At 38.4% G+C, this 23,073-nt stretch overlaps 1 protein-coding gene across 1 annotated transcript in view; it reads right to left on the minus strand.

Annotated features, from left to right (window-relative positions):
• Positions 1-23,073, minus strand: part of LOC127409660 (actin-binding protein WASF1-like) — an 89,110-nt gene that overhangs the window by 21,574 nt on the left and 44,463 nt on the right. The window contains exons 2-5 of the mRNA XM_051644385.1: positions 20,806-20,966; positions 17,315-17,449; positions 9,333-9,486; positions 3,966-4,083 (exon numbers count right to left, since the gene is read on the minus strand). Of these exons, the coding sequence (XP_051500345.1) occupies positions 3,966-4,083; positions 9,333-9,486; positions 17,315-17,449; positions 20,806-20,938 (540 nt within the window). The 5' untranslated portion in view covers positions 20,939-20,966. The remainder of the gene's footprint in view (positions 1-3,965; positions 4,084-9,332; positions 9,487-17,314; positions 17,450-20,805; positions 20,967-23,073) is intronic.

Consider the following 23,073-nt stretch of genomic DNA (forward strand, 5'->3'; position numbering starts at 1 on the left):
ACTGCGCACGCTCACACTGAACTCAACAAGCGTTTAATGAGCAGCTGAAAGCGGTACGAGAGAGAGAGAGAGAGACGCAGAAGAGCTGAATTATTCGTCCAGATTGTGGAATTACAATTTGATACAAAGACAAGATTATTGATTTGATTTGTTTATCTGTATGGATTGGTTTACCAGTTCTCAGCGACATGTTAAAATGAAGGAAATAGTGCAGAAATTCCTCACGTTATGAACGTGGAACGTGCAGGATTTATTAAATTTGTGCGCAAATCCCGCAGCAAATTTCAGGCCCTGATGTTGATGATGATAATAATGGTTATTATAACTACATTAAGAAATTACAGAAATATATTAGGCCTACAGTTGTATTAAAATAACTAATAATAACTAAATGTGTATTATTTTTATTATTATTATTATACCCGATTAATATTTCTCTAATAATTTAATAAACTTGTACGTGGCATTTCTGTGGGATCTGGTTAAACCTTTGAGATGATCTCACCTCCTCTTCTGTCCACAAAAACCTGGTGTCACTGGGTTGTTTAAGATTTATATATAGGAACTTGTAGTGAACAATGAAAGTGAATTTGGAGCGCACGTTACCAAACCAAAACCAACGCAACACGTCTGTTATTCTGTGCACGAGATGAAACTCATGGAGCGGCACAGAACCGCCTCTCATGTGCTCAGAACAGAGCTCCACACGAGCATCACGTACAAACTGTTTGATTAAATCACATCTCGGTCCTTTGCAGTTTAATATGAACATAAGGTTGTATCTTTATTTCGATTTTATTTTGCTGGATCGTTCACACACACACACACACACACACATCTCAATACACACATATAAAACACACTCTGACATCCGTACCAACACACACACACAATTTTATCTGCATCATTTATTCAGTTGTCCTGCAGTGCTCTATAATACAGCAAACAGAGAATAGGGGAAAAGCTTGTAATTGCTCCATAGGCTAAACATGAGAAAAATGGCGCCATCTGGTGGAAAATATTAAAAATGTAAATTTTGAAGCCAGGGCTCTTGAATGAAAGCATAATATCATAGAATTCATGATTTTATGCTTTAATGGCACTGGGATCTAATATTGCAGTTTTAATGAGTTTCAATGGGGACATTTTTGTCCTGAAGGTCCTGAGTGTGACTATTTTGTGTACACAGTGTATTATAGATGTATTTTAGGAACTGAGGTTGAAATATCAACATTCCCCCAAAAATACACACCTTTGGCAAAATGTATGCCGTTGGCATTAACACAGCCAAAATGATCGAAAAAAACAAAATGAAAAAGACAAAAATGTCCCGAAGGTCGCTCAAGGGTTAAGTATAAATGGGCTGACTATGAAATAATGGGAACGTTCTCATCAGAAGCAGAGAACTCTACTAGAGATGATGACATCTCTGATAAATTTTCACAAAATTAAAACAACAAACTGTTTGTCATGAAAGGCATGTAACATGCTGATTAATAAAGCTAAATTTAGAAAAGACGTTACTTTAAAAAGTTGACATGTGAACTTGTCTTGTCACAAACCTGCTTTAGCTGAACCGTCCGAGTCATTTATCAGACAGATGAAGATAGTTTCACTCTGCTTTATTCTCATTTTCTGCAGTGCGTTTTAGCAAAAGAGGCCAGTCTCCATCTACATTGCTGCTCACCGTGTCTCTGCTGCTGTTGTTAAAATAACCGCGCCTGGAACACTACGTAGCCTAATCAGGCTTTACGCGATGCCCCATGTATATGGAGACGTAGAGGGGCAACATGCACGGAGCAGGAAATGAAGCGTGTTCAGCGCTTGAGATAAAGATGATATAGCGCTGACCGCCCCTGAGTGCTTGTGGTGTGTGTAGCTCTGTTGTATTGACGCACTGCTCAATAAAACTGTAGAAATGATAAGATAGGACAACCGTTGTCATTATCTCGTGGTCCGGATGGAACCAAGCCGAGGTCCAGACTCGGACCACAGTCCACTAATTTATGACCGCTGCACTAAACACTAAAACAACCGTAAAAAATGACAATTTAAACAACTTTATAGCTCAAATAATACACATGTTTTAATAGAAGAATTCATGTAAGTGCTTTTATAAATTATAAGCGTCACATTTCTGCCTTTAAACCCTCCAAAAATTGACCCCATTGACTTCCATTGTAAGTGACTCACTGGAACACACATTTGTGCTTTTGTAAAGAAAAGGAGGGACGAGTCGAAATTAGTTTTGTGGTAATCAACATTATGCCACAAATGCAAATTTGTGAATATTTAATGAGATGATGCCTGACTGGCACACTTCAAACGTTTAATGAGTAAATTAACGACACACACACACAAAATAGTTTATGTGTATTTAAATATATGAAACATTCATTTTGATAAAAGTATTGGATACAAATTATCTTACTGGCCTGCAGTAGCTCCTCGTAAACAGGAAACGGTTTTACCACAGTAAAATTAGAGAGAGAATGAGTGAATCTTCATTCATGCATACAAACACAATCTGCTTCTGATTAGCCTCTAGCTTTGAGAGACCACTGTGTGTGTGTGTGTGTGTGAGTGTGTGTCTGTCTGTCTGTGTGTGTGTGTGTGTGTGTGTGTGTGTGTGTGTGAGAGTGAGAGAGTGTGTATGTGTGTGTGTGTGTATGTATGTGTGTGTGTTTGAGTGTGTGTCTGTCTGTCTGTGTGTGTGTGTGTGTGCGTGTGTGTGTGCGTGTGTGTGAGTGTGTGTGTGAGTGTGTGTGTGTGTTTGAGTGTGTGTCTGTCTGTCTGTGTGTGAGTGTGTGTGTGAGTGTGTGTGTCTGTCTGTCTGTGTGTGAGTGTGTGTGTGCGTGTGTGTGCATTGTGTGTGTGTGTGTGTGTGTTGTGTATGTGTTGCGTGTGTGTGTGTGAGAGTGTGTGTCTGTAAGTGTGTGTGTGCGTGTGTGTGTGCGTGTGTGAGTGTGTTGTGTGTGTGTGTGTGTTGTGTATGTGTGTGTGTGCGTGTGTGTGAGTGTGTGTGTGTTTGAGTGTGTGTCTGTCTGTCTGTGTGTGAGTGTGTGTGTGAGTGTGTGTGAGTGTGTGTGTGAGTGTGTGAGTGTGTGTGTGTGTTTGAGTGTGTGTCTGTCTGTCTGTGTGTGAGTGTGTGTGTGAGTGTGTGTGTGTGTGTTTGAGTGTGTGTCTGTCTGTCTGTGTGTGAGTGTGTGTGTGCGTGTGTGTGCGTTGTGTGTGTGTGTGTGTTGTGTATGTGTTGCGTGTGTGTGTGTGTGTGAGAGTGTGTGTCTGTAAGTGTGTTGTGTGTGTGTGTGTGTTGTGTATGTGTGTGTGTGTGAGAGTGTGTGTCTGTGAGTGTGTGTGTGTGAGTGAGTGAGTGTGTGTGTGTGTGTGAGAGTGTGTGTTGCGTGTGTGAATGAGTGTGTGTGTCTGTGAGTGTGTGTGTGTGTGTGTGAGTGTCTGTGTGTGTGTGTGAGTGAGTGAGTGAGTGTGTGTGTGTGTGTGTGAGAGTGTGTGTTGCGTGTGTGTTGTGTGTGTGTATGTGTGTGTGTGTGTGTGTGTGTGTGTGTGTGTGAGTGAGTGTGTGTTGTGTGTGTGTTGCGTGTGTGTGTGTATATATGTGTGAATGAGTGTGTGTGTGTGTGTGAGTGTGAGTGTGTGTGAGTGCGAGTATGTGTGCGTGTACGTGTGTGTGTGTGTGTGTCCGTGTGAGTGTGTGTGTACATGTGAGTGTGTGTGTACGTGTGTCTGTGTGTCTGTGTGTCTGTGTGTCTGTGTGTGTCTGTGTGTGGGTGTTGGTCAGTAATCTAAAGGCAGTGAGTAGTTGACCCCACAGTCATTCAAATTCCAATGCAATGTATACACTGTGATTAGAAACATAGTTCTGCTTGTGGACCACTCCTGTATAGTCCACACCCCCTCTCGTATAGGCCACACCCCCTCATGTATAGGCCACACCCCCTCTTTACCTTCTGTTTCCTCTTCTCTTTCCTCTTGTCTTCAGTGTCCTGAAGCATCTTCTCTCTCCACAGGTCAAAGAAGTACGACGGGTTTGTGTAAAACTTCAAGCCCTCTTTCCCATCATCCCTAGAGAGACAAACAAATGAGGTATGTTCAGAATAGCATACAACATATTATTTTAGAAATAAAGTAGGATGCATTATGTAAACTGTGCACAGTATGTGAATTCTCTGTATGAATGAAATACAGTGATTCGCCAAAATATTCTTCTTGCCTCATTATGTATTTAGACAGTTAAGACATTTTTACACACAACTGGATTCAGATTTTGACTTAAGCAGAGACCCAGAGTAGCAGAATTGCAACATTTGTTAGGCTACCTATAATGCCTATTTTCTTAAATAAATAACCTACACATAACAGACACTCTGAACTGTATCACTACAACTGTTTTGATGTGGTAAAAACGCATATTGAATTCCATAGCTTGCTATAGTCACAAAATTCATCATGAAGAAAAGTATGATTGAAAATCAAGATTTTGTTTTCATCAGTTGCTTCCTAAAAATACTTTCTAGGAGGAAAAAAAGAACAAAAACATCATTAATATCAATGTTTGGGTCTCTGAGGGTTAAAATATTGATTTAGACTTCATTGGCAGAAGCGGCACTTGTTCACAATTTCTAAATCAATTTTGTAAATGGTATACTTCATCTGAGAGGCTCGAGGCTTGGTTACTTTTCCTACATTGGATTCAACTGGATTGGATTCAATTAGTTTAGGCTGTGTGGCAAAAAAAGCATGTCAAATTTGACCAACCATAGAAAATGAATGGGCGAGACTATAACAAAGAGCAATTTTATCAATAATTCAGATGCAATGCACAACACACACACACACACAAATGAATGGGTAAGACCATAATAAATCCACAATGCAGAACACACACACACACACACACACACACACACACAAACACACACGTTAATTCATCTTGTTACAACCAGGAATGAATTAGTCTCTGCAGCCATATACTGGTTATTTTTGTCATGACATGAAGTCATGAATTCATGTAATTGTTCTTTTTTGTTGTTGCACCAGATGGCAGCAATCTACCCCCAATACATGACACATTCTCATATATTCTTCATGTTTCAACTTATAGAAGTGTAGGTTTTTACTGTGAGAAATTAACATAAATTTGCTTATTTGCATATGCAAATAAATTACAGTGAAATTGAGAAATTTAAAGGTAGATTAGATCTAAATAGAACAGGCTGTATATACATACATACATACATATAAATATATTTACTGTGCATTATACAGTACACTAGTATACCATTTTGAACTTAGTCTGTCATTTGATGTCCATCAGGATGACTGATGCTGCTGGAAATATCGAGAGATGTGAAAATAGCTGATAATTACCTAGCGTGTGAACAGATGAGTCTACACCTCCGGTTCCTCTGACGCTTTTTATTTTTCTCACATTCTCTTTCTGTCTTTATAAGGTCGTCTTTTTCTTCTAGTGACTCATTTATCTCTGTCTTCTTCCTTAATTCTCGTTTCTCTTGTTTAAATTCAGTCTGCTGAGGAAGGTCGAGTCAAAATGCCAAACGGGCCAAAAAAAAAAAAAGAAACAGAAATAATACAGCCGAGATGAAGCAATTATCACTTCAAGGCTCTTGCGACAGGCCAATCAATGCTGGAAATGACGTTTAGAGAGTTTTATCTGCTCGTTTAAGAAAAACAACGCATTGTTTGAGCTGTAGCAGCCATGCAGTCTTTATTCAAATAAAATCTTAGGAAAGTAGAGACAGAGATGGATATGTAGAGAAGACCGGGGCTAGTTGTCACGCTTTTTACTCCAGTAAATATTTCTCATGGTATGTTTATTTTTGAAAGTCTCTGTAATTGCAAATACATTAATGATTTTGACTAAAAACAAAAAAAAAACGTACTGAATATTTCCACCATTGTTGCCTCGGTAAAAAGTTGCATGTAATTTAACATATAGCGGGGCATGTTGTCACAGTGGAAACCTAATATAGGCTAAATTATGAAATACACGAAACAACAAAAATGTAAAAGGTAAGATAAAAACAAACAATTATTATAATTGCATACTTGTCTTCATCAATTAGATATTGAAAAACTGCCTTATCCTGAGAATACAGTTTAAGCTCTGGTTCAAATCTTTATTTCACAAAAGTTATCCTGATTTTAGACAGTTTTGAAGTGGATGTTTGAAACTAACTTTCAAAACCAAAGCTACTTCATAAAACATGCTCGTGTGACAACTAGCCCCGTTCTCCCCTACAGACTGTGCGTAATGTGTTAAATTAGACAAAGCAGAACATAAATAGCATGACTAAAAACAATCATTTGAGAGTGTCGAAGACAATGCAGAGAAACAAGCGAGAGATTTTAAAAAGCAGAGGAGAGATAACAGCTGTGGTGATGTCTGTAACCTCCGATGTGAGAGTTTTATTCATGAAATAATGAGGGAATGTGTGAAAAGAGAGAGAGAGTGAGAGACGTGCATATAGTGCAGCTCTCAATATAAATGTCCCTAGTCTCAAGTGATAAGAGCTAATTCGAGAAACACTCGAAAAGTGTCAGAAAGTGTGTTTGAAGGACAATGTCTCATTAAGGATCAGGCTCATTCTATAATTTAGGGTACATTCAATATCCATTGATGATAATTATATATTTTCTAACCATCTTCTTCAGAAACATCCCATTTGATCTAATAAGGGAAAGTGTGTTATAATATCGCACAAATATTTTGTGCGCCCCGTGTTTCATTTTGCATGACATGTTTCTTAATTGACAGTTTTTGCATTGTCCATTCTTGCGGTGAGTGGGTCTTAAGTTAAAAAATACTGAATAAAAATGATCTATATTTAATTTATTTTCACTTCAGAATATTTTTATTTTTTAGTTTGAGTTTGACATTTTAATAAAGAAAATACTGTCTTTTTTTTACTCATGTCCATAAGTTCTGTCAACTATGTTACTAAACAAACACCCCTGCAACTAAAAGATGGTGTATCCCAAAACCATGTGACCAGCATCATGTGATGTCATTTGTTTTTCTCAATATTTTAACTACAATAGCATATTGTTAAGGAGTATATTAATTGACCGTCAACTATGTTGGGCACATTGTTATGGTTTGCGATATTTTTATGATTTTAACTAAAATATATATTCAAATTATACCACTGAAATTATGAGTCAAAAGGGGGGTGGGAAAGGGGGGTGGGGGGCGTGGTTGTCAACTATGTTACCCTCTAGGGCCAATTATTGGGTAACATAGTTGACGTGACCCTACTGTGTCCACTGATGATAATGAATTATTGTCCATAGATACAATTTTTTGTCATAATGTAAGCCCGTATGAGGACACTGAGGGTGTGTGTGCCCTCATGAGTGTGTAGCATGACAATTAAGGATTAAGGGACATTTCATTGATTTTACAAAATTAACTAGATATTGTTCCTTTGCAAATTAAAACAGAGATTTTCTTATGTACACCGGCGGCCAAACGTTTGGAATAATTTACAGATTTTGCTGTTTGGGAATTAAATTGTTACTTTTATTCACTAAAGTGGCATTCAACTGATCACAAAGTATAGTCAGGACATTACTGATGTAAAAAACAGCACCATCACTATTTGAAAAAAGTCATTTTTGATCAAATCTAGACAGCAGCCATCACTCCAACACCTTATCCTTGAGTAATCATGCTAAATTGATCATTTGGTACTAGAAAATCACTTGCCATTATATCAAACACAGCTGAAAGATATTTGGTTCATTAAATGAAGCTTAACATTGTCTTTGTGTTTGTTTTTGAGTTGCCACAGTATGCAATAGACTGGCATGTCTTACGGTCAATATTAGGTCAAAAATGGCCAAAAAAGAAACAGCTTTCTCTAGACTCAGGGGTGCAGGCCTTATGGGAAGAACTGCAAAGAAAAAGCCACTTTTGAAACAGAAAAACAAAAAGAAAAGGTTCGAGTGGGCAAAGAAACACAGACATTGGACAACAGATAATTGGAAAAGAGTGTTATGGATCTTAACCCCATTGAGCTTTTGTGGGATCAGCTAGACTGTAAGGTGTGTGAGAAGTGCCCGACAAGACAGACACATCTATGGCAAGTGCTACAGGAAGTGTGGGGTGAAATGTCACCTGAGTATCTGGACAAACTGACCGCTAGAATAACAAGGATCTGCAAAGCTGTCATTGCTGCACGTGGAGGATTTTATTGATGAGAACTCTTTGAAGTAGTTTAAGAAGCTCTGAAATGTTTTTTTCAAATTGTAATAGTGATTTTTCATGTTATTAATGTCCTGACTATACATTGTGATCAGCTGAATGCCACTTTGGTGAATAAAAGGACCAATTTCTTTCCATAAGAGCAAAATCTGTACATTATTCCAAACTTTTGGCCGCTGGTGTATTTTGTGAAAAAAGCAGGATATTGCTTTTTCAACAATTTTACTTTAACTGTCAACTATGTTATGTTATGATGAAAAATATTACTCTCACTAGTGACCGTGCTTAAAATATCACATGAATATCTGCAAAAAAAAAAAAAAAACTTTAATTATATGTTAACATAGATGACAAACTCAACATGGAAAACATCCTTTCCCTTATAATATCAAAAAGGTGCTTTGCAACTAGCATATATGCTACATTGAAGAAATATATTAACTTTAAGCAATGAGCACTTTGTTTTTGTACTTTTTTGTTGACATGAAATGTACCCCCAATTATAGAACGAGCCATCAACTTTGTCTCAGATGTGTCTCTTTTTTTTCTCCCCAATTTGTCCAGTTCCCAATGCGCTCTAAGTCCTCGTGGTGGCGCGGTTACTCACCTCAATCCGGGTGGCGGAGGACGAATCTCAGTTGCCTCCGCATCTGAGACCGTCAATCCGTGCATCTTATCACGTGGCTTGTTGAGCGCGTTACCACGGAGACCTAGCGCATGTGGAGGTGTCACGCTATTCTCCGCGGCATCCACGCACAACACACCACGTGCCCCACTGAGAGCGAGAACCACATTATAGCGACCACGAGGAGGTTACCCCATGTGACTCTACCCTCCCTAGCAACCGGGCCAATTTGGTTGCTTAGGAGACCTGGCTGGAGTCACTCCGCACGCCCTGGATTCAAACTCGCGACTCCAAGGGGTGGTAGTGAGCATCAATACTCGCTGAGCTACCCAGACCCCCTCAGATGTGTCTTTAATAGAAACACAGTAAAACTGCTTCAACTGTGCCGTTGTCCAGCACAGAGAGAATTACAACTCAAGTACAAAACAGGCCAATTAGACGAGAACACACTGATATACTGACCTATAAGGTGTGAGTATATTGAGAGGCGGTGGTTGTTCGCAGATTTCGTACGTCTCCTGCATCGGTATCGGCAGCGACTCGCGTTCAAACAGCTGCTGGTCTTGAATGGTGCAGCTGCGAAACGCCTTCCTCATCGTGATGTCCTGAAGAGACACTGAGAGACACACACAGGAAATGACACGTCATTGACCGCTGCATGTCCATTCTGATATCTGAAGGTAAGTGTAATGGACTGAAATTGAAGTAAACAGATTAATCGCTTTATAATGGCTCTATCAGGTCTCAAGGGTTTTACATTGTATTTGCTTATGGGTGATTGTCATGAAATCTGTCAAGAACATGTCCTGCTCATAGTTAACCCCAAATCAATATGAAAGAAATATGAGATTATGTTTTGCATAAAGAAAATTAAGCCTCCATTAAGAGTTTTTCATTGTGACATTATTAATACACTGATTCAGGTTTTATATTCAGATTCAAGTAAATTTGACGAAGACATCCGGGGTACTCAGGAAGAGCAATCGAGCCTGTATATAATCAAACTCCTTGACCATCATCCAATCACTGTCAACCATGTTAAAATAAAATGATACATTATAAATTCTGAATCTATGTACTGATTATCATTGTCACATGTCTGTCAAACATGTTGAGTGATCCAAACATCATCTGCAGCCTGAAACTGAACTTTTGATCAGATTTTAGGAGTGAATGCACTTAACTGCATAGAGAGCTATAGGATGCTCCCTTGCTCCCTATTTAGTGAACGACTTAACCTCCAGTGTGCTGTCTGTCTGCACTGGTCTCAGAACAGTTTGAAATGCACCTTACTTTCATCATAACTCCATATAAAGACTCTGAAAGACACATTTTCCAGTTTTTAGATGAACTCATTTATTGTCAGTGTGATAATACACAGTAAATATAAGAATGCATTTATTAATGTTAATGAATTGAACCATATTGTACAGTGATAACATAATAAAATATAACAAAATGTATATTAAAATGAAATGAAATGACCCACAGATGTGTTAGAGTTGAACATGTTTTATTTGCTTTTGAGGAAATGTGGTGCCAGTGTTCACGTATGTGGACATCATGTTTATCAGCGCGCTGACACGCAAAAAATGAACAGATGTTTTACAGCGGCATATCAAACGAAACTACAGACTCTCCTCTTTACAACCAAATAAGTTTCAATGAAAAAAACCTAAAGAGATTTCTTACCAGAGGCACTTTTGTTGGCGCTGCTTCCGTTGGAGCGCTTCAAGGAAATCGACGGCATGCTGTTGTGTCACGTGACTCGGTGCGGCAGAAGTTTAACCCTTAAATGACAGTCTAGAGTCTTGTGAACTGTATTCAGTCAGTTTTTATTCATTTAAATTATGCATTGCATATTTCGAAGTCAAGATACAACGTCCACGCAAGTGGACGCGGGGTTGCACGAGGTTAATTCAAAAAATCAAATTAATCGGTGTACAACAGCTTCTTTTTTGTTGTAGTAAAAATGTACTGAGAATCATAATTGAAAAAAAATGGGAATACAAAGAGAAGAATGTCAAAAAGTGCTACTGTAATTAGAACTGGGGGGTGAAACGTGCTGAAGTGCCCTGAAAATAATGTCACACAATGCCAAAAATCTTAATGGTCCTAAATGTAGGCTTTATTTACATTATGCCAAACATAACTTCACTTTATTTTCGATTGATTTGGGGTTTAATACGATTAGTTATATGATTGTTGATCATATCTATGTCATTTTCTTGACAGGCTCATTTAGCATGTTTATTACACTGTTTTTAATTAAGAATTTAAGTTATAGTTTTTGGTAACACTTTGTTAACATTAGTTAACTGTCACAAATTGCATCAGGAATGAGGCGAAAAGGGGCCTAGGTAGCTCAGCGAGTATTGACGCTGACTATCACCCCTAGAGTCGCAAGTTTGAATCCAGGGCGTGCCGAGTGACTCCAGCCAGGTCTCCTAAGCAACCAAATTGGCCCGGTTGCTAGGGAGGGTAGAGTCACATGGGGTAACCTCCTCGTGGTCGCGATTAGCGGTTCTCACTCTCAATGGGGCACGTGGTAAGTTGTGCGTGGATTGCGGAGAGTAGCATGAGCCTCCACATGCTGTGAGTCTCCGCGGTGACTCAAAGCAACAAAACAATCCGACAAACACAAGAGGAAAAGGAGCACAATATATACAGGTAGGGCACATGAGCAACAGGTGAAGACGATTAACATAACAAGGACTAAACAAGGGAGAGTGATGAGGGTTACGAGGAGGCGGAGTCAGGGAAGCACATGGCACACAAACAGAAAGCCATGTGGTAACACGAGACTAAAACAGACACGAGTGCACATGGTGATGAAGGGCCAAACACAGGACTGACAGAGGAGCATATGGCAAGAGGACTGAACCCGAAGCCACGCGCTCACAAAAGACGAGACATGGAGCATCCCAAAGTGACAGGATCCTATTAACAACATGAACTAACAATGAACAAAGCTTTTACAACATTTAATGATCTTGGTTAATGTTAATTTCAACATAAACTAATACCTTTTTTCAAATCAAAAGTTGTATTTGTTAACATTAGATAATGCACAACGAACTAACAATGAACAATTGTATTTTTATTAACTAACATTAACAAAGGTATTGTTCATTATTAGTTAATGATACCTAATGCATTAACTAATGATAACAATTGGATCCTTATTATAAAGTGATACCAATTTTTCTAAATGTAATTTTTATTCACGACATGGAATAATTCTTTCCATAGAGAGTTTACAACATTTATCATAAATGACCAAGAATGCAGTTATGAGTGATTTGCTGTGCTGTCAGCATTTTTCAGATGATTCTGCGACCATTATAAACGGTTTGTCTTCTTCTGCGCAGTAACATCCAGTTGACCACAGACCACCAGATTCACTGAAGATTAGAAGTTAATTTAAGTCAGACGCTCCTGCTGCATTCTGCCCCATCATCAGTTCACTCTCATCCATCTCATCACTCTGCATCGTTAAAGCGGTACGCCAGTGAAGCCACACCTTACTGTGATTTTACCACAGTAAAGAGGTGTATATAGGTACCAACTTAGCCCAACAGCCATGTGTGGCAAACATTACTCTTAAAAAACTAAATATCACAATGTTTTAACAGCTGATGATGATTTTTATGGCCAAGAATTGATAAGATGGGCAATATTATGCTATAAATCTACACTGTTTTGCCGACTGTATTTGTATAAAAAATTTTCACATTAAAGCTTCAACTGAGAATTGTACATGCTTTGCAAAATCAGGCATCAAAACATTATAATGTGCAGTTGAAAAGTTGGATAAATATTTATGTGCTTTTAAAATGTGACACAGAAAAGAGTTTATTTCTTTTAAAAGCATAAACATAAATTAAATACTTTATAAATTAAAACTACTTCCTCTTTATTTGGATCAAGAAAATGTCAAAGTAAATAAATACATAAATATAAATCAAAACTTAACCTTATCAAAATGCTAAATATAACACTATGCCACATTTCAGTTAAAAATGTTGTTGACCACTATTATTATTATTATTATTATTATTATTATTATAAACTTTGCTCAAGAAACTTAAGATCTTTCCAAAGCAATTCAACAGAGGAAATAAAACATAAGTAAAAAAAAAAATAATATAAGAAAATAAACAAATAATAAAATAGGAAATAATAAAAAAAAAACAAATATATATATATATCACTTCTTGCTAAATAAATAAATAAATGACAATTAATGCGGAGTTCATCTTTTGGCTTTCATAATAGGGTACAATGGGGTGAAAGACTCCTTTATTTTTATTTTCTCCCAAAACACTAAATAGCATAAAAAACTACCACAGAACTTTCCTAAACACCTGTTTGTCACAATGAACACATTTTCCCTCTTCCATGAGATCACTGCGTGTAATGTCTAAAGGTTGATTTTGAGGCAATTTGATCGAATATTTAAAGCTGCAGTATGCAACATTTTTCATGTAATATTCGCCTTTTTTTTGCCAATGTGTGAACGGCTTGTAACGCAACTTAAAAAATGAGTCCTTCTCGGACTTCCTAGGTTGCCTATTAAAGCCTGTAGACTGATTTTCATGCGAAGGGAGCGGGTCAGTTTTGCCGGGAAAATCCAGAGTATGAAACGTTTATGCGCGCTCCCGAGAGCCTCGACTCAGTGCTTCTCTTCCGCTATTCAACAGCGACAACAAACTGCAACACTAGGTAATGTTATCTTAGAGATGGAATCCAGCAAACATCCGGCTCTCAGCACAACACCGACTCCTACACAAACTCAGAGTAAACCCAAAAAAAAACCATTTATCTACTGAATCCCGTCTGGCTAAGCGGGAACGTGATCGTGGTCGAGTGAAAACTAGAGTGAACATCGGCAGGGCGTTTGATTCCTGGAGGGACCTTCGTTCGGTTTTGGGGTTCAAAACCGACCCTGAATTGGCGTTCTTCTTATTGGACAGGTAAGCTTACATAACTGCAAAGCATGTGAAATATAGTATCATAAGGATTGATCTGTGTCATTTAGCTAAACTACAATAACACATGAAATGAATGCTAGACGGTGTTCAAGATAATGCAAAAAGCTCCATTCATTAGTGTAACGTAACTTGGTTATACAGAAAATATATACATTTATATATATATACTATTATTATAAAACAATAGCACATCGATATATCAAAATGACAGTTGTGATCACATCAATATTGAATCGTGTCAACATATTTATAATGTACAGTCTATTTTATAAACAGTTACTGTCATCATCCACCAAATTTAGCTAACAGCTATTGATAAAGATGGCTAGCTAGCTAACGCCGATATAGGCTATCGTATAAATGCAGTCAATGTATCATGTAAAGAAAAGTGATTACTTCAAACTACAGTCTCTCATAGTCAGATCTATATCCACACTTTGTTTTAGCCCTGTTCCAGCACTGGAGAGTCAAATATAATATACAGTCTCAAAGTTTGTAGTAAAACAATCATAACTGTGTAATTTTAATTATGTTACCTCATCTGTTAGCATGATGCCGGTGGATCACGTTCAGTCTCTTTGTACGTTACGTCATTGTTTTGGCTGATGCTCACTCGCTCGCGTCCCTATGGAGTGTGTGCACGAGCACGAGCAACAGGCTGCAGTTCACTTAACGGCCACAGGTGTCACTAATAACAAAGGTTTCTGAATCTTACATACTGCACCTTTAATATTTTTGTTGTACCCTATTCTTTTGCATGCTTTATTTTGAGGTGGAAAAACAGATTGCTTGTATTATGAGTGATTATTGTTGTCCAAACCACAGACAATTTTTTGACCTGTTTTGGAGTTGTCCCATTCTGTGGAGATTTCTTTCTCCATTTGGGGTTTTCCTGGGTCAAAAATGATTGAGTTGCATGAGTGATCCCGCTCTGAGCTCTCCTGTCTCTGGAACACAAATATCAGGAAGACTGCTGGATTTGCACGCACTTCGGAGCTCCAGAGACAGTGCCACAGTCACGTGAAGCATTCGCCTGTCAGATGAGAAGATTTAGTGCTTTTAAAGCACCAAACGCACGATGAAGGTCATTAAATTTGCTTGGGTGGCTGCAGAAAAATATTCAATGCTGGACAAACCCTGTCCATGTTTCTTCAGTCCTTTCAGTCTCACGTGAAGCCCATGCTGTGCACATGGATATTGAAATATAGCGATATACACGATATAGCACAATCTCTATCGGTTGACACTTTATATTATCACCACAATATATATCTTGTCATATTGTCCAGCCCTAGCTACGTCTACTTCTAAGTGCAATTTTCATGTCAGCACAAAGCGCAAGTGGGCTTGAATGGGAGTGTTTGCGGTCTCTGTGGGTGTATGTGCGCAAACTGTGGGTATATTGTATGTTAATGAAGTGGCGCAAAGTGCAATTCGCTATTTTCCTGAGAAATAGATCATTGCGCTAAGACGTTTCAATACTGTGTCAGTTCCTGCATCAGCAGGTGGTAATAAAGTTCTCTGAAAATAAAGTGGAACATCAAATTATGTCCATGACGATCACTGTTGTAGCCGTTTTATGAAACAACATTTTATGTGATTTATTATATAAAACGATCTATAGGTCATGGTTTATTTTTCTCCCCTTTTTCTCCCCAATTTGGGATTCCCAATACACTCTAACTCCTCGTGGTGGCGTAGTGACTCGCCACAATCTGGGTGGTGGAGGACGAATCTCAGTTGCCTCCGTGTCTGAGACTGTCAACCTGCGCATCTTATCACGTGGCTTGTTGAGCGGATTACAACGGAGATGTAGCGCATGTGGAGGCTTCGTGCTATTCTCCGTGGCATCCACACAGAATTCACCACGCGCCCCACCGAGAGCAAAGCACATTATAGTGACCATGAGGAGGTAACCCCATGTGACTCTACCCTCCCTAGCAACCGGGCCAATTTGGTTGCTTAGGAGACCTGACTGGAGTCACTCAGCACACCCTGGATTCGAACTCACGACTCCATTTATGATCTAATTTATATTGGTGTTTTTCCACCTGTTGTCGTAGTGATTTTTAAGTTGGAGTGAGTAAAATATTTGGATTTGGTAAAAAAAATTTGACCACTTCGTTATTTTGATTATATTTTAGTTTCCTTTGAAGTGTAATTTGAATTTAGAAATATTTGTTATAAAATTTTTTCGTGTTTCAATAAATTAATGTCATTTTTCAAAATCAAAATCGACCGGTGTAAGTGAAGTGCGATTTGTTTCGGTAGATTAAAATGGTTAATAATACTTACTTTCTCTGTAATTTAACGGAGACTAAATCAAAATCCTGACGAGAACCACATTTTACATGCGTATATAAAAGGAGCGTCACATTCAACAAGGATACAGTAAATGCACAAAGAATGTAAATCCATATTTCTATTCTTCTAATTCATTGCATACGGTCCATTTACACAACCAACTTCTTATGAATGGATTGTCTTTGTTTATATCGCTGGCGCTTGAGGGAATGGACTATATAATAGGATGCAGATGCTGCAATAACCGGCGACGGACCTGCAATTAAACTGCACTTGACCCAGCCCATTAGTGCCTTGCTCACCCAATTTCACCAATCCCACTTGTGCCCAGACTTGCCAAAATCCAAATCTTCATGGCCATGCCCATTGACTTTGCACTTTTGACTTATGCCATATTGCTAGCCTTGCATTCTTAAAATAGGGTCAAAAGGAAAAAAATACTTTTTGCAGTGTTAATTCATCCAGGTGATAATTGAATATTATGTACAATTAATTTACAGTTCTCTTCAGACTTTAAGCTGACAGTGAAGTCTGGCTACATGATAGTACACATCCATTATCCTATAGATTGACAGAGAGCTTTGAATGTGTCTCTACGGACGCGGATCACTTCACTCCGAGAGAACCGGGGCAGGAAAATCTCCCGTCTCCTTTGTGCTGGAGCTCCTCATCGTATTTAAGAGACAGCAGTAATCCGCGGTTCACCATTACAGTTATTACCCTTTAAACACATCACAAACGTGAGCACCTCCTCCATCAGCAACTGGGTTTATCGGATTCAAGCCCTCTGCGGTCGGACTGAGCACATGAAGCTTCTAGACCGCATGTAAATGGGACACTGGGTAAAAAATGATGCTATCTTCACCCTGTTTCTGTAATAAGCCCATTTACAGAGTGTTGAGTTCACCGCAAGAGCCGTAATTGAAAATGTTTCGCTGATAAAATTGAGAGGACTGTCTCGCTCTCTGATTCAAAACCTAGTGAGCTGCCTACCTAGACAGCATTAAATATAGACAGATTCATAGGGGCTCCTGATGTAAAAACAGTTTAAAAATGTAGACACCAACATGATACCTTCTAGGATACCTAGGTTAGGCCAAATTTAATGAAGTGTGTGTGTATAGTGTGTATTGTGTGTATACTCACACTCCTCTTCTTTCGGGTCGAGTTGAGTGACACTGATTGACAGGCGGTCGACTCTCTCCTGCAGCGAGTTCACTCGAAACGAGAACGAGTGAGCTTCATTAAAGAGCTCGCCGAACAAATCCTCAGCATATTTACCTGCACACACAAAACAACAACATATTAGCATATAGCAGGTCAGAAATGAACTAAAAATGCTCCCAAAAGTGAAAATGTTAGAGCACAAAATACTCCATATATTCCATAATATTCTCTTTTAAGTGAATAATTACACATTATTGCATAAAATGTATGCTGCTTTAAATTTATATTCGATTTTAACTCAAATTTAGTGCAGAAAATGTGGAAAGGTCTGCAGAATCAGTCTGGGCCTATCTAATTAGAGGTCGACCAATAGTGGATTTTGGCGATACCGATAACTAAGGTGGCGTGTCAGCTGAGAGTTTTTAAAATCTATTTATTATTAAAAATTATTATGTTTGAATGTTAAAAAAAGTCTTTCCTTACAAAGACGGGCACAGACATAGTGGGTACAAGAGTCCAAAATGAATAAAATCGTAGATGCAGTTTAATTTTCAACCAAAAAAATAAAGATTTTGTGCATAATGTGGGACTTTTAACAAGCTGAAAATGCACAAGGGACTCTTATTTTGAAATGACAGAGATTTGGCTCTGTAACAATGCTTTATATTTAAGCATTTACCAAATTAAGCAATTTATAGCCTATATATTCACCAGATGAAGAGTTCTGTATATATAGAGATTTCACCAGATGAGGTTTAATGAGGAATAATTAGGTTAATTATTATTTAGAAGATATGATGTTGGAGACATGATGTATGTGCTGATGGGGCACATTTTCATATAGTCTCAGTTTTTGCATGCCCTCACTTCAACTTAGAACACTTGATTATCACATCAAAATATGCATTGAAGTGAGGATAAAAATTCAGATATATATTGTCAATGATGAAATATTTAGATACAGCAAATTGTTTCTTTGTTCAATCATTCATCATTGTTTTTTTGTTTTCTCCACTTTTTCTCCCCAATTTGGAATGCCCATTTCCCAATGCACTTTGAGTCCTCATGGTGGCGTAGTGACTCGCCTCAATCCGGGTGGCGGAGGATGAATCTCAGTTGCCTCCACATCTGAGACCGTCAATCCGTGCATCTTATCACGTGACTTGTTGAGCGCGTTACCGCGGAGACCTAGCACGTGTGGAGGCTTTGCGCTATTCTCCGCGGCATCCACGCACAAATCACCACGCGCCCCACCGAGAGCAAGAGCCATAATATAGCGACCATGAGGAGGTTACCCCATATGACTCTACCCTCCCTAGCAACCGGGCCAATTTGATTGCTTAGGAGACCTGGCTGGAGTCAATCAGCACGCCCTAGATTTGAACTCGCGACTCCAGGGGTGATAGTCAGTGTCAATACTCGTTGAGCTACCCAGGTCACCCCTAACGTGATTGTTAATCAAGAATAATAATAATTAAAAAAAAAACTATCGGCATTGAATTTTGTCGATAACTGATAGTTCTAAAAAGCAACTATCGGCACTGATTAATCAGTAAAACCGATATATCGGTCTACCTCTATATCTAATTATTCAGATTGAGAATTTATTTCAAAGAATTTATTACATTTAAGTATATAAGTTGATATAAAAGGATGACACACAATCCTAATCAACATTATGACACAAATTCTGTCCATTGAGCTCAACCCGGAATATTCCTTTACTGGAAAAGTTCATTTCTGATACTGGCATATACGTAGAGCAAAAACAAATAAAAATAAGTGTAAAGAATATTTCAGGATATTTTGAACTGAAGTGTGCCGTACAAACGGAAATGATGTTTGTTTCCAAACAGGTTTTCTGAACATTATCTGCGTCTGTCATTGGTAGGACAAAAATGTGTGTCCCACCCCAAACCAGGTTGTCAAACTTCTGGTTATGTGTTACTGAGTTTGTAATATGGATTTTTAAAGAGATCTCAAAAATATATTCACTATAGAAACTTCTATGACTTTCAAACACTTTATTAAGTTCCATGACTTTTCATTGAATATCTCGGCCTCTGAGTGGACTAGAAGCTCAATCTAGGTGTCAAAGCTGAGATCCTCCCCTTTGCGATGATGCATAACATTTATAGTCAATAACATATATTTCTGATGATTTGTTTAGATGGCATATTTTGTTGTGGACATCTAAGATATAACATTGGATTATTCACACAAGCAAGCTCACAGACAAGTAAACAATTGCTCATTTTTTAAAGAACTTACTAAGGTAAAAGCAAATATAAAGTTTTTAGCTATTTGGGGCTGACAGCAGCAGTTATCGGAGCATAAAAGAGACGTTTGTATTTGATGTCTTATTTGATTTTTTTGAAAATCTTTCAAACTGTGGTATTAGTGCAACAAAATAAACCATACAGTCATATTCCTGAGAATGAGAGCTTTCATTTGATATATGACTTGTCTATTTAAGTGCTTGTTCATATTAATATTTCTACCACATAACCACTAGGTGGCGCTTATTTGCGACGTGGATGTTTTAAGGCCTTATTTTGTTATTTTAAGTAACATAAATGCAGAAGTGATGCGATGGTTATCTATGAAAAGTTCAGATTCTAAGATTTCAAACAATACCTCATATGCATGGCTTACTGTATACGGGGACTTGAGCATTTTAAGCGTAAACACCCCTGATATAGCGCCCCCTTTTGGACACGCTGGCAGGTCCGCAGAGTTGAACAGGTTAAATGAACATTAACCGCTATAAAATGACTCCCTGAACTATTGGGAAGATTTTAGGAAAGCTGCATTAACCAAAACAGTAGCCTAAAACAATAGTGATTTGACTGCATGAGTGAGTGTTGTATCGTTCCTTTAGAATAATGTGCACTGATGAATTGTTCACAATAAACCAGAAACGTGTATTAAGAAAGTACGTTTTGGTTTTAATGACGACTTTAATCTACAGCTGCCACAATGAAGTCATTTTGCGTTAAATTATTCTATTTAACGTGTGATTTTGCAGTGGCTGAGCAATGTAAATAATAACAGTGCAAAATGTGTTCAAAATATGAGCTGTTTTCATGCTTTTTACAGGGCCAATGAGAAGTCGACTGTTTCTGCAACTAGTCCTGACAACTGCTGTATAAAACAGCAATAAAGTCATTCAGGAACAAAGTTCTCAGCTTGTTTTGGCTGTGTAGTTGACATAAAAAATACAGGATGCAGCTGATCCACCCAAAATAAGCATTTTAATGTAAACTCTATTAGAAATCGATCATAATTACAAGATTATCGACAATTATGATTGTCATAACCGTGCAGCCCTTCTTTAAACACTTGTAGACGAATCAAAATTATTGTGGTCATCAAAAGCATGCCACAGATGCATATACATAAAGTTGAAAATAGTCAAGTCCACACACACACACACACACACACACATACACCCACACACGTGAACTCACTGAGGCTGCTCAGCTGTCGTATGACGTTGGCGAGTGAGATGTTGGTCACACACTCCAGTTCATTTTTGATGCTGCGCGGTAGAGCCGTATGACACAGGTGACGCGGCTCGATACTCCGCTTCACCAGTGGCATCCTGAATCACAACCTGTGACTGCTACACCTGTGAGACAGACAGACAGACAGACAGACAGACAGACAGACAGGTGGACATCAGTTCCACATATTCCATCAAATCACACAGAAAGACACAAACAGCTGTGAACTCTTCCTGTGAATTACTGCGTGAAGAATCCCCATGGTGGCGCAGAGATAATTATATTAAGCGTGAAATATCCCGTGATTTAGAACAATGACCACTGAATAACCAAGCTTCATTAAAGGAAGAGTTAAAAAATTACAATTTTGTCATTTACCTATTGACATTTTTCCATTGAGCACAAAAGGAGGTGTTTAGCAGTATTTTCATGCTGTTTTTTTGTTCCCAATAAAATTGTTCCGTTTTGGTCTGTTCCTCACACAAACAGACCAGAACATATTCAGAAAACTTGGAATATAGTGCACGAGTCAATATGGACACCTGGTCATTGTCTGCTTTCATTGTATGGAAATACAGGTTTAAAACGACACGAGGATGAGTAAATGATGATAGAATTTTCAGTCCGTAGTGAGGGGAATGTGGTAGGGGAATGTGGTATCTGTAAATGAGAGTAGTTTGTCATACTTCATGAGTGTCACAATTACAGCTTTGCTTTTGATGAATTAACCGTACAGTGCGACATATCATCCGTGAAATAAGCCAGAGGAAGTTTTTCACAGACAGGGGATGTTGCATTACAATTAAAGCGTTCAATACAACTTGTTTTTGCTGCTTCCAGTAATTAAAGTGAACGCTTTTTGTAATTGCATACTACTCGTACTATAACAGCAGAGTATGAGCCTGATCTCATGAAAATTATGTGATTGTGGAAACATTTTTGCTAAATGATATTACGTGGTTCATTACATGTATCGCGGCAGTTCTGAGGTGAAATGTCCACTGTGTGGCGTTAAAAGCGAGTTAAATGTTCCCCAAACTGGTGAGGTTTTTAAGTTTGATGCTCTATGGAGTTTTAAATCAACAAAACCGACCTCCCTACCCTAAACCTAACCAATAGTGTCAGAAAACGCAAACGTGAGGTGAAAAACACAACCACGTCATTTTGTGGTGCTTCTATGACACTTTCGGCTCACGTGTCGACAGTGCTGGGTAGTAACTGATTACATGTCATCTAGATTACATAATCAGATTACAAAATACAAGTACTTATAATTAAATTAAATTACATTTTAAAATACTCGTAATCATATTACAGTTACTATTTTATGGATTACTTGATTATATATTAACCAGGAAAAGTATACTTAAAGTATAATAATAAAGTATAACTGTTCTTTTATTTATTTTATCCCCTTTTCTCCCAATTTGGAATGCCCAATTCCCACTACTTAGTAGGTCCTCATGGTGGCGCAGTTACTCACCTCAATCCGGGTGGTGGAGGACAAGTCTCAGTTGCCTCCGCTTCCGAGACGGTCAATCCGCGCATCTTATCACGTGACTCATTGTGCATGACACCACGGAGACTCACAGCATGTGGAGGCTCATGCTACTCTCCACGATCCACACACAATTTACCACACGCCACATTGAGAGCGAGAACCAATAATCACGACCACGAGGAGTTTACCCCATGTGACTCTACCCTCCCTAGCAACCGGGCCAAATTGGTTGCTTAGGAGACCTGGCTGGAGTCACTCAGCACACCCTGGATACGAATTCACGATTCCAGGGGTGGTAGTCAGCGTCAATACTTGCTGAGCTACCCATGCCCCCCAAGTATAATTACTCTTAAATTGTTGATCCCTCTAATTATTTTTCTTTTCAAATACGTTTTAATAACCTGATCCTAGCCACCAGGCATAATTACACTGAAGATGGAGCGGTAATCCAAACATAAATGCAGAACCGATTGCATCAGTGCGGTAATGTTTTAGTTTCGCCAATCACCAAATGTACATCAATGCACTTTTGCTTTTGTGACAACTTTTGAGTGTTTTTTTTGTGACATTGATCCACAAATATAACTGGTCTGATCTGCTACCACACATGGATGGTGTTTTTAATGTAAGGTTGTTTTAAATGGCTTTTTTAATTTCACTCAGAAACGCACAAGTACCGAGTAAAACACACAAACACCCACAAGAAAAATCATATAAATTCTCATATTTTG

This window comes from Myxocyprinus asiaticus, chromosome 19, assembly GCF_019703515.2.
Source record: "Myxocyprinus asiaticus isolate MX2 ecotype Aquarium Trade chromosome 19, UBuf_Myxa_2, whole genome shotgun sequence".
NCBI lineage: Eukaryota > Metazoa > Chordata > Actinopteri > Cypriniformes > Catostomidae > Myxocyprinus > Myxocyprinus asiaticus.